We start from the raw sequence: 12,935 nt of genomic DNA, 5'->3' as shown, positions 1-12,935 counted from the left end.
CTACGATCGGTTATGGATCTGCGAACACTATGGGCACTTCGAGTGGACGGTAAAGAGCGAGACTTGCTTCGTCTACGGATTTCTAATTTGAACAGTGTTGAACGAATGGAAGACGGTGGGTTGGACTTTGAATGACCCGTACACAAGTTCTCGGGGCACGAAATAGGGTGAAATAAAATGCTAAAGTGAAGTGAAGAATGTTAGAAACGAGTTTGTGTAAAAATCTAGGACAATGGTTAGATCAATTTTCACCTAATAACCATAGAGATAAATTTGTACATAATCTAATAATAATATATCAATTAATTGTTTCGTTATTTACAAATTGTTAAAAAGTTTGATTTTCAATTTGTTCTTTTTGTTGAGTAAAAAATTAATTATATTTCATATATATTAGATTTAAATTTGAAAAAAAAAAGTATGGGAGCTGCCCTGAGCATAGACTAGGAGTGCGGCCGTCTAGGGCCTCAGCCAAAAGTGATCGAAATTGTTTTTTACTGTATATATAGTAATTTTTTTAAATGCAGTTATATTACTCATTCATACCTAGAAAATGATCGGTTAATATGATATTTTAGGTCTAAACCAGCCCTAAATTTATATTTTAAACTTTTAAGTACATTTTTCTTATTAAAAGCTTCTTATCTCTTTTTTTTCGCTTAGGATCCACAAAAATGTTAGGACCGATCTTGCTTAGGACCTATAAAATACTGAAGCCGGTCTTGCATTTTCTCTCACTTCTCCTTAATATATGGCTTAGTGTGCAATGGGTAGTGGATGTTGCACATGTGTAAATGAGATGCCACATTTCAGAGGTAAGCCATTAGTTCGATTGTTATCTCGTTGATCCGTCCTGTAGTTCCGAATCCCCGAACCATTCCTGAGTGGTGCTGAAAATCTATCTCATATGACATGTGAAATAGACCACACATCGTGTGACTCTCTTTTATGCAACTTCTAAATTGTGTTTTATGTCTTCCATGATGCGTGAGTTGATTTCTGGTTAAAATATATATTCAAACTTAATCATTTTGTTTTGAAATTTGAGTTCTTATAATAAATACCCGAACTTCCATATTACTCGAAAGATTCTCAATTCACATTGTCTAATTATCACCTTACATTATAATTAAAATAGTGAAATATATAGTGAGAACTCCTAATTATTTACTTGAAATTCACACGGCTCACTCCACGTGTGAGTTATTTTCTTTAACTTTACATTTTAAATCCGAATTGATAATGTTTTATAGATATTTCTTCAATAAATTTCTGAAAAGACAGAAGTTGGTATTTGACTATTAGGTGACGTGTATACAAAAAGGACAGTATCATTTTTAATTTTTAATTAATTTTATTATTTTATTAAATTAATATTAGGATATGGATTTCGCTTTCCCGCAAAAACAGAGCACCCCAATCCAATCTTTCCCTTCTCTTCCCTTCCCTTTCTATAAAAACTGGGTTTTTTCTTTTCGATTTTCTCTCTCCAGGAAAAGGGGAAAAAAAAAAAAAATAAACAAAAAAGTGCGATGCAGAATATGACTGCCACCGACGCCATGTAATTTCCTTCTTGACCTCTTCTTCGATCGAATCAGGTTCTTCGTTTCTTCTGACACGATGTTTCCTTCATCATCATCATCATTATTATTATTATCTCTATAATCATTAGCTCTGTTTACTGTTTTCCAATTATTGCAACACGTTTTGTGTTGATTGAGGGATTTAAACCTAAGGAAACCTAGTAGTTTTCCTGATTGCTTCTTACGAAGCTTCTTGTTCTCCTTTTGAATTCAAATCTGGGAGTTCTATTTTTTTCCTTTCCCTTTTTAGATATTTGAAACATTAATTGACTTTATTAGATTGATTGAGCTTTTGAATGATTGGAATTGACCCTTTACGCTTGATTATTATCTTTCGTCCTTTTTCCTAATAAATTCTATAGCTCGATTGATCCTGATATTTTTATTGCATTTAGATTTAGCTTTTATTATTGGAAGCTGAGAATTGCCGTCAATTGAGTAGGTAATTCGACATTTATATTGCAATGCTCTTATTTCTTAATTTTTTCAGCTGTCATCACGTATGGAATTATGTTTTTTTCCCTAATCCTTGTTTTCATTGTATCTGTTTTTACTACAGATGATGATATTAAATGATTAACCACTTCTATTATATTTTTTTTTTCTTTCAGTGAGCTTGGCATGTCTGCTCATCTGGACATTGATGCCGACTAGAAATCATTGTTGGAAGGAGCATGCTAATGTAGTTTTTATTGAGAATCTGGGAATTAGGTGTTCAAGTAATTCTTTGTATTAGCAATGGGAATGGGATATTTAGCAGTTTCAGCAGGGTGTACAGCTTTAAGCTTTGTTGGTCTACAATGTTGGACAGAGTTGTCGGTGGAAAAACTAAAATATGAAGGTTTCAGTCAAAATTTTACTGATGGAGAAAATGCTAACGGGGCCCTTGACCTGCTGCTGGGTTCGTATGCCACCATTGCGCTGCTGGCAAATTTTGTATTTAATGTATTCATTCTTCTCAATCTTTGTCTAAAGGTGAGTTTAAATATTTTACTAAAAGACTTGCGGGGCATTAGAAATTCACAATATGCTTTAAGACAAGAAATTTCTACAAAATGAATCTTATTTCTATCTATTTAGATATCAGAGACCTCTTATTTTCTCACTAGCAAATCTTATGTTAAATTTTAACAGCACAGACTTTTTAAAATACAAATTATTTACGTTCTTAAAATGATTTTTGAATACTACCTACACAAGTCTTAAGGGAAGAAAAGAGTTCGGCTACATTTTCTTAGGATGTCATGGCTGTTGAAAGACTAGTGCATTTTTGGGTTGCCAGATTAAGCAAATAGAGATTCACAATCTATTAAGTGAACTCTTGAAAAATGCCCCAATAACCTCAATTGTCTTACATGATACAGAAGCTCTTATATATATATAATTTGTTTTTCTTCCTTCTGTTTTAGTTATAAAATGGTTATACTTATTATGTGGTGTTTGCTTTTTGTAGAATATTATAATGCTAATGATTGGTTTATTTGTTCAATGGCAGACTATTTTCTTTGTAGAACTATACCCTTCTGAAAGTCGGAAGTTAATGGAGCGTCTTATTAATTATATTATTTACAAGGTAAGTTGAGTAAGTTAATTAAACCTAATTTCATTTTCAGTTTTAGTAATATTCTCTTCGTACCTTATTTTAATTTTGTGCATTGAGCTGGGTCATATTCTTCTTGTTGGGTCAGCTATCAGTATTGTTGAAATAGCATAAGAATGATAGGAACCCGGTTAAGAGGACCAAGGTCTCCCTCTTAAGTGTTCTTTGAGACTTTCAAGTCATGCTACATAGAATTGCTTTTATTTCCTTCTTTTCTTTTTTTTTTTTGTTCATTTTGGCCCATTATTTTTGGACAACATTTGAGGGTTATTAGGTGCTAGCATCACTGGTTTTGGCAGTTTCAGTATTCAAAACATAAACTTATACATATATTTTCTTAACGTTTCAAAATGCTTCATGTTTCTTAAAATGTCATGACTGTTTTCCTAGTGGTGTTTATGGTTAAGATTTTTTTTTCTTCATAATGTTGAATAGGGAACATTTCTGCCATTAGTCATTCCGGCAACAATCTTTCAAGCAGGCTTGTGGTCTATTTGGTTGACTGTGCTCTGTTCTTTAAAGGTATCAGACATGATATATTATGGTAATTTATGCTGTTTTAAATTGATTGCAGGCATTATAAAGTTGTCTTATAAGGCATCCTAAAGTATATTATGTTTTACGTATACAGATGTTTCAAGCTTTAGCTAGAGATCGACTTGAGCGTCTGAATGCATCTCCTTCTGCAATGCCTTGGACTTATTTTCGTGTGTATTCTGTATTGTTGCTGGTCCTTGCTGTCGACCTTTTCTGGTAGTCTCTAGTATCCTAATCTTTTATTGCTACACTTATGAACTGCCCCGATATCCATTTGGTTTTTGTACTATTGACTTCAATTGGAATTAGAAGCAGTTAATCTTGTGGTTCAATATGTGTAATGGGCATGCATTAATATATCTTCTGAGTTGAAAAGTATATTGCGTTGATTTCCTTTGCACCTTTAAACATAGTTTTTAAAGGCGCGCCTTAGGCGCACAAGGCACTAGGCCGAGCGCCTGATCACCTGGAAAGGCTAGTGCTGTTTCCATGGTTATGGCAACGGGCGCCTGGCCGTGGTTATAAGAGACGAGCCCCTATGTTTTTAGGTTTTTTTTACATTTTTTTTAGGGTTTAATCTCTACCGTTAGATTAGACACATCTTGTGTCCAAAATAAACAGCAAAAAAGAAAGATTTTGAAGAGACATATATACACTAGAGGTGGCAAAAGTACACACCACCCGATTACACGACACGAAATCGACACGCAATTTTAGTGTCTGGGTTTAGCTTAGTAGGTAATGTGTCATTTTTGGGTTGACAAGAAACTGATAGGCAGATTTTTGGATTGGGTTAGGGTTGGCATGCTAACCCGAAAATGACACGAAATGACACAAATGTTTAAAATTATTATTATATTCTCTCATATTTTTATATGTCATTTTATTAATAAAGATAATAAAATTATAATTATTACTTTCAAATATGATTCGAACCTCCTAAATTGTTATAAACACATTACATGACCCTTTAACATGATTCTAGCGGACTTTTTGATGGTTAGTGTTAACATACTAATATAAAAATGACAGAGTATTTTAAAAAAGTATAATATCTTCTTATATTCTTAAAAGTTATCATTAATATATATGCATAACAAAGTTACAGGTAACCTGAAAATACGACACGAAATCGACACTAACTTGAACAGGTTAACACGATTATGACACGAAAGTTTTTGGATTGGGTTTGGGTTTGGGTTTACTCTTTTCAACACGAACACGAAAATGACAAGAACACGACTCGAACACGAAATTTCCAGGTCTAAGATACGCAACGGAATACTGACTTTGTTGATGAGGATGAAGAGGATCAGATCCTTGAAAAATAATTTGATGTTGGAGATGAGGAGAGTGACAATGAGAAGTGATGAATCTGTAGTCTTTTGATGAGACGTAGCTTTTAGTCGACATTGGATTTACTATTGGATTAAAGCACTATTTGGCCCATGATCTATCCAAAATGTTGGTTTTTGGCCCTTGACCTCTTATTTGATGACATTTGCTCCATGACCTATCCAAAATGTTAGTCTTTTCCCCTGACCTATTATTTGGTTACATTTTCCCATTGACATATCCAAAATTGGTGAAATCTCAACCATCTAGGCTGGTTGAGATTTCACCAATTTTGGATATGTTAGAGGGAACATGTTACCAATTAATAGGTCAGGAAAAAGACAGGCATTTTGGATAGATCAGGGAGCAAACTTTACCAAATAATAGATAAGGGGCTAAAAACCAACATTTTGGATTGGTCAGGGGCCAAATAGTGTTTTAAGAGAAGTGATAAATCTGGAGTCTTTTGATGAGAAGTAGCTTTTAGTCAACATGGGATTTACTATTGGATTAAAGCACTATTTGGCCCATGAACTATCCAAAATGTTGGTTTTTGGCCCCTGACCTGTTATTTGGTAGTATTTGCTCCATGGCCTATTCAAAATGTTAAGTCTTTCCCCCTGATCTATTATTTGGTTACATTTGCCCACTGACATATCCAAAATTGGTGAAATCTCAACCATCCACGCTGGTTGAGATTTCACCAATTTTGGATAGGTTAGAGAGAACATGTTACCAAATAATAGGTCAGTGGAAAAGACTGGCATTTTGGATAGGCCAGTGAGTAAAAGTTACCAAATAATAGATAAGGGGCTAATAACCAACATTTTGGATTGGTCAGGGGCCAAATAGTGTTTTAAACCTTTACTATTTAGTTGAACGCTTCAATTTTATAAAATGGGGTTTATTGCAAGTTAGAATTTATGATTAAGAATATTGTCATATTTGAGTATTTATTTCATTTTGATTTTAAGATTTATCATTTCTTATACTTTAGATATTATCATTTATGTTTTTATATATTTTTTTCTTTTAGTGCGCCTTGCGTCACTCAGGCGTGCCAAGGCTCCAGGACGCCATGCGCCTTTAGTAACTATGCCTTTAAATCATGTTTAACTAGTTTCCAAGTATTTCTTTTAATTTCTGCATGAATATAATATCAGCATAAATCCTTGTAAACATGTTTCTCTTGGTGTATACAGGTTAAGGCTGTGTTTGCTGATATACAGGACGTTGGATTCACCCATGTTTCTGTTATTGTTCTTTGAGCCTTTCAGCATTGCTTTTGAGACTACGCAGGTAATGTAAATTAAACCCCTTCACTGTAGTGATGACGGATGAATTTTTTGTTGATTCATAAGCTATGAGCAACTATACTTGATATTGACTGGGTCAAGTTTTACTGTAGGCATTGTTGGTCCACGGATTTCAGTTGCTTGATATTTGGCTCCATCATTCTCCTGGAAACAGTGCAAACTGTCAAAGGTTCAAGTTTTTTGATTCAATAGCAGCAGGTATTTTTTGAAATAGACCCTCAGCGTCTGAAAGTGATTTTTCTAGATTGCATGAGGTCATTGGTTGCAGTTCTGTAGAAAGTGCAATACAATACACATTTGATGCACTAAGGTCGCTTAGGGCCTATGCACAAAGTGTAGGCTTATTGTGCTAGGTCTTGGATCAGTTCTGGGAAGGGTATGATTTTCTGGTTAGTTAAGGGCCTGTTTAGAGAGAACCCTTCAGTCTCTTGAAGTTAAGGGCTTGTTTAAAGAGAACTCTCCAGTCTCTTGAAGTTAAGGGTTTGTTTAAAAAACCTTCCGATTTCTTTAGACTTTAAAAAAAAAAATTGCTTGCTTTCTTTCTCCTTCATTCAATTCAGAATGAATAGTACACAAGGGCCTATAACTACAACTCGTAACTGCTGTCCATAAGTTATCGAGCGGCATGCATTGTAACTGTTGTCCTAGATAATTATTAAGTGACCAGGCAGTTTTTATTTCAAATATACACTTTGGAAGGGTAAATTACATAAGTGGTGTACAACCTTTACCCCAAATCACACTTTGGTGTACAACCAAAATTTTGTCACACTAAAACGTACGAACTTCAGGTGACCTCCCACTAAAGTGTACAGCCGGTTTTTGTGACGGGTCAACGCTGGTCAACTATGCTACCTCAGCATTTTTCATTGTAGGATTAAAAAAAAGTGGGACCCACTCTTTATTGAATGACTAATATAACTTTATTCTTTCTAAATTTACTAAAATACCCTCATCTTTTTCCTTCAACCCCTCTCTCCCATTTCTCTCTCTACATCTTCTCTCTCTAATTCAATCATCTCCTTGGTCATCAAAAGTAGCAGCTGCATCATCATCATCCGCTTCAATGATTGGTGAACCTGCAAATTTCTCATCTTCATCTTCTTCTGTTTCTTCCTCATGCTGCTTCTTCCCTTCGTCGTCTATATCTTCTTCTTCATGCACTACCCCTTCCTTCTCTTCTGTACTGCTACCTATCAGAGATTAGGATAAAAGTTATTATTAACTCTTAATTACTTTAAATGATTTCTTAACATGATATTAGATCATTTTATTAGACAAAGTGGTCCAGAATTTGTTCAAATCCTGTAAACACTTACTTATTAAATAATATTTCAACACATAACAAGGGGGACGGTACCTGCAGCTTTTTCTTCCCGTACGGGAGTTTCTGCCGTCAAATTCTCAGCTTCGTCGTTGATCACCTCTTCGTGTGTTGCATCAACCTGAAATATATATTTTAATCACATAAAATAATTTGTTTACTAAGAATAAAGCTTAATTAATGTATTAAGAATGGTTTCTATATATTATTTGGACATAATAATCTATTGTAAATTTAGTTAAAATATGTTAGGTGAGTATAATGAAAAGGAGAAAAGGAATTAATACAGCACCTGAGCAGAGGCCATGAGAAGAGGGAAGAGAATTAGGGGAGATGAAGTTCAGTGAAGTTGAGAGGGTTTGAAGGGGTTTTTATATTATGATTAAGTAAACTAAGCGAACATAGCTCCATTGCACACACAAAACTTGATAGTTAAAAAGTCGACCAAGGGAATTAAATAATCAAAGATATAAAAAGAAAAAAGAGTAAATAGTAGGATTTGGATTGAAGAGAAGAGAAGTGAAGTGAAGAGGTGATTGAATTGGAGTGAAGATGTGGCATAGTTGAGAGAGAAATGGGAGAGAGAGGAGTGAGAGAGAAGATGTAGGGAGAGAAATGGGAGAGAGGGGTTGAAGGAAGAAGATGAGGGTATTTTAGTAAATTTAGAAAGAATAAGGTTATATTAGTCATTCCATAAAGAGTGGGTCCCACTTTTTTAATTCTACAATTAAAAATGCTGACATGGCATAGTTGACCAGCGTTGACCGGTCACAAAAACCGGCTGTACACTTTAGTGGGAGGTCACCTGAAGTTCGTAGGGTTTAGTGTGACCAAATTTTAGTTGTACACCAAAGTGTGATTTGGGTAAAGGTTGTACACCACGTCGTGTAATTTACCCCACTTTGGAAGGCAGGCATGACACAAAACATAGGACACACATTAATATCATTATTGGCTGCTCCACATAACATTACTCTCTGCCTAAAGAATGACCTTGTACTCAAGCAAAAAGGTGGGAAAAGTGTTTTGAACCAGAGTTGTGCATCATCTTCCAGATGTGGCACTACCATCTCCAATTTCTCATTCTGGAACTCTTTGGCAGTACAGTGGCTCAGCCAAGGTATGGATCTCCATAGCCATCAATAGTAGGGGATTCCAATCTTGCATACCCTGGTAAGAAGTTCCCCCATCTGCTTGCCTGCCCAGATTACCTTTCCCTGCCCATCAATCCTTATTAATGCTGCCTGTGCCCAACTCACGACCTGCCAGCCTGGAAACTCCACTTCCTGTGCCAATTCATAGAATTGTGCCGTCAATGCTTGCTGTTCGGCACAACCTCTTTCCCTTTCTGCTCTTCTCCTTTTCCTGTACTCTTGGTTGCTGAATTGAGCAATTTTCATCCTTCATTCCCAGCTCTGATACCAAGTCGTTCTAGGCCTAGGGTCTAGTTCTTGGAAGTGTATGATTTTCTGGTTAGTTCAAGGGCTCGTCTAGAGAGAACCCTCCTCCTCTCTCTCTAGACTATTTTTTTTGGAAATACTTGCTTTCTTTCTCCTTCATTTAATCGGAATAAATAGTACATAAGGGCCTATAACTACAACTGGTAACTGCTGTCCGTAACAGTATTAAGTGGCCAGGCACTGTAACTGCTATCCAAGATAATTATCAAAGTGACCAGGCAGTTTTTATTGCAATTACAGACTTAGAAAAAAATTAAAGGCACGCATGACACAAAACATACAACGAACAAGACGTACATTAAAATTATTATTGGCTGCTGCACATAACAAATATCTAGGGATTTTGAAACATACATTTTATAAATTTTAACCTGATTATTTGCAAGAGCAACATTTAGGACATGGTGCATGAAGTATAATGGGTAGAGAGAGAAAAGCATGGAGTGAAGGGATTTATTTTGAACCTTGATTGCTCTTGGATCATGGCACATTGTGGAAAAGGAACTGCATGCCTTTTTGCATCAAATTCAAATCCCTATTTGCTACAGTTGTGCATGCTGTATGCACTTTTGGTCACAGACTCATACTTGGTTTCTGAAGCAACCTATTTCATTATGCGAGTAAACCTGCATTTTCCTTTATATAAGTTTGTCTTTAGGAAATATTTCACTGTATGTGGATCAATTCTGTGCTGCTTTGTGAGAACATTGTGGTTTGCGAGAACACCCTTGCTCCAAAGGGTGTCTTGGATGCTCTCTTCATAATATTTGTTGCTGGTCTTATTTTCTTTTCAGCCAGTTTATTTAATTTTTTCTGGAATGCAATTGGAGATGACGAGCTGGTACCTTCTGACAAACGAGTTCAACTGCAGGTTCATTGTCTGAGTGGAAAGGCGTCCTTATCCGGAATTTAGGTTTTTTCCTTGATATGGCAACTTTGGTAATGGCACTTGGTCACTACATGCATATTTGGTGGCTTCATGGTGTGGCATTTCATCTAGTGGATGCAGTTCTTTTTCTGAATATACGTGTAATGCATTTCTCGACTATTCCATGATCAATTTATTCTTATACTCCAATTTCACTTTTATTTATCCTTTTTATTCTGTTATTATGTGCAGGCCTTGCTTAGTGCTATAATAAAGCGTGTGAAAGGATTTATCAAACTAAGAATAGCTTTAGGCTCTCTTCATGCAGCACTTCCTGATGCAACATCCGATGAGCTACGGGCATATGATGATGAATGTGCTATCTGTCGGGTATGCATGATTCTTTCATTATTTTCCTCTTTTCTGATTGGACCCTTCAAATGTAGTTAACTGGGAAAGTTGCAGGAACCTATGGCTAAGGCTAAGAAGCTGCATTGCAGTCACCTTTTTCATCTTGCATGCTTGAGATCCTGGTATAAACTAGATTTATTTTTCTTAGTTTTTAGGATATTTTGCGGAGTGTGATGTTTCACACTGTTAATATTGCGAGTTATGCCAGGTTGGATCAGGGTCTGAATGAGACGTATTCATGTCCCACTTGTCGAAAGCCACTTTTTGTGGGAAGATCTGTCAATGAAGCAACGCATCGTGGTGATGTTTTGAGTGACGAACAGCTTGCTCGCCAATTAAGTGAAGGGCTTGATCAACAGAATACTCCTACACTACCTGCTGGGGTATTTCCCAATCAGGCTCGGAATTCTATCGACGGGAGTCCTTGGAGGTTCAGATCCTTACTCAACAAAATAGTCTTGTTTACTTGTGTTATTACAGATTGCTGTTCCATATGAAACAATTTTTTTTTTATCTTAAAAAATAGGATTGAAATAATTGTGTTGCCTCTTGTTTTTTTTTTTTTTTTGCACCACCGTTGTGAACTTGTAATAATCCTTGGTTCGTTATTTTTGGTTCATGGGTCTATAGAAGTGCAGGAATGGATTCAACTTGGCTGCATTCTTGGCAAGGCCAGGGTATAGATGGAGCAGGTCCCTCTACTGGTATGAGACCAGTTGGATTAGGGAGAGTTCAAATGATGATGAGACATCTTGCATCGGTAGGAGAAACCTATGCTCAAACTGCCCTTGAAGATGCAGCTTGGAGCCTTTGGCCCATGAATCCGCAGCAAGCTGTTCCATCTGGTTCTCATGTCCCTCCCACCCCTGTTGGAAGATCAGCTGGAGGTACTGGTGGATTACACATTAGAAGTCTTTCACGCTCTGCAAATGACAACTTAGCAAACATGCTTGCGATGGCTGAGACAGTTCGTGAGGTTCTGCCTCACATTCCAGATGAATTGATACTCCAGGTACATTTTGGTTTTCAATAAACATGTCTATAGTTAGCCACCACATTGATGCTTAATATTGGTCATATCAGTCTCCTTTTCTTTTCAAGTATACTTCTGCTTTTCTTTTCTCTTCTGAATTCACTGTTTCTAGGCTAGTTTGATGGAGTGACGACTTTATTTGCTAGATGTTTCTGTAATGGTGCTAGAACATAGGAAATGTGTTCCCAAGACTTTATCCTAGTTAAATGAATTTGCCCGTTTCATTTATAGATAGGTCCACGTCTATTATGCTGACTGCTGAAATGAATTTGCAGAGGATAGTTGGGTTACGTTGAGGGCTTATTTTGTTTTTTTTTTATTTCTATAATAGAGAGAGTTCATTAGACTGTAGTTGAGAACCCTATGCATTAAAATTTTGCAGGACTTGCAGAGAACAAATTCTGTGACAGTTACTGTGAACAATCTTCTCCAAATGTGAAATAGTAAAGTTATCCATGGTTCGATGTATTCCGAGCATTCAGCTTGCCCTTTTGTATACCAAATGTCTTTGAGGTTTGAAGGTGTGGAGTAATCAGGGTTGTTTGATTACTTGCAAAACTTCTCTTCTCATTGCATTTTTGTCTCTTCTTATATGTTTGTATCCACCTAGCACTCACTGGCAGCTTCATTCTCTATGTATATATCCTATCATACCATACCAAGTCAATTTTTATTTTATAAAAGAAGGGGAAAAGCACAATACGGATTTCAAGTTTGGTTATTTCTGCAAAATAAAAGTGGCCTGCATATTCATGGATGGAGGTGGCTGTGCCTTTGCATCCTGATTTTGACCAAAAGCTTCAACAACAAATCTATGTATCATATGAGATGTTATTGTCCGATTAAGCTTACAGGGACGAAACTGTGCTGTCCATTTCTGAAGAAAGTGTAAAATAATGATTCACGTGTAATGATATAAATAGTTTTTTCTTTTCCTTGATTTTGCTCAGTTTCTTTCTACTTGGAAGATTCTGTTTGCGTAGGCGTTTTTCATGAGTTATGGGCATCATCAGAATTTCTGTTATAAGAATTCTGAACATGAATGTTAGGTCAGCTTGAAGTTAAATTAAAGAAAATCTTATATAGTGGAAGACCAAGTTATTTTTGTATTTGATGTAATTTAGTTTTAATTAATTTGCTTTGATTGATTTGCATTTTCAATATGATTCGAATAACGACAAGCTGTCATTTGATTGATTAATGTGGACAAGTCATAATTTACATGCGATCAAATTGGATTTAATTATTTAAGAGTGCAATTTCAGGATATAAAAGCTCATTTTAAATTTATTTGTCTTTATTTCGACTCAATTTTTTGTTTTGAGCAAAATTGGAGTGTCTCAAGAATCCATCTTAGATATTTAGGCATCCTTTTTCAGTTTTGTAAGGAATACTGAAATTTCTGAAAGCAGAAGAAAATGAAATTGTCCGACATCTTTTTAGGTTTAGTTAATAAAAAGTCGAAGCT

General features: G+C 35.7%; 1 protein-coding gene across 4 annotated transcripts; it reads left to right on the top strand.

Moving 5' to 3' along the window:
• The first annotated feature begins 1,415 nt into the window (after positions 1 to 1,415).
• LOC136226642 (E3 ubiquitin protein ligase RIN2) lies at positions 1,416 to 12,581 on the top strand. 4 transcript variants are annotated; one of them, XM_066015255.1, is made up of 14 exons: positions 1,416 to 1,598; positions 1,979 to 2,025; positions 2,195 to 2,558; positions 3,079 to 3,156; positions 3,619 to 3,705; positions 3,815 to 3,936; positions 6,258 to 6,354; positions 6,464 to 6,569; positions 10,027 to 10,184; positions 10,276 to 10,413; positions 10,489 to 10,556; positions 10,643 to 10,864; positions 11,065 to 11,446; positions 11,850 to 12,581. In XM_066015255.1, exons 3-14 carry the CDS (start codon positions 2,322 to 2,324, stop codon positions 11,904 to 11,906), a joined length of 1,752 nt encoding a protein of 583 aa, XP_065871327.1. In that variant the 5' UTR covers positions 1,416 to 1,598; positions 1,979 to 2,025; positions 2,195 to 2,321; the 3' UTR covers positions 11,907 to 12,581. The 4 variants fall into 4 exon arrangements, with proteins under 4 accessions (XP_065871327.1, XP_065871332.1, XP_065871346.1 ...); XM_066015266.1 differs by having other exon boundaries at positions 1,430 to 1,561; XM_066015260.1 differs by lacking the exon at positions 1,979 to 2,025.
• The last annotated feature ends 354 nt before the right edge of the window (positions 12,582 to 12,935 follow it).

This window comes from Euphorbia lathyris, chromosome 1 (assembly GCF_963576675.1).
Source record: "Euphorbia lathyris chromosome 1, ddEupLath1.1, whole genome shotgun sequence".
Lineage (NCBI taxonomy): Eukaryota > Viridiplantae > Streptophyta > Magnoliopsida > Malpighiales > Euphorbiaceae > Euphorbia > Euphorbia lathyris.
Note: the sequence above shows the minus strand (reverse complement) of the source record. Positions and strands in the feature narration are given on the sequence as shown.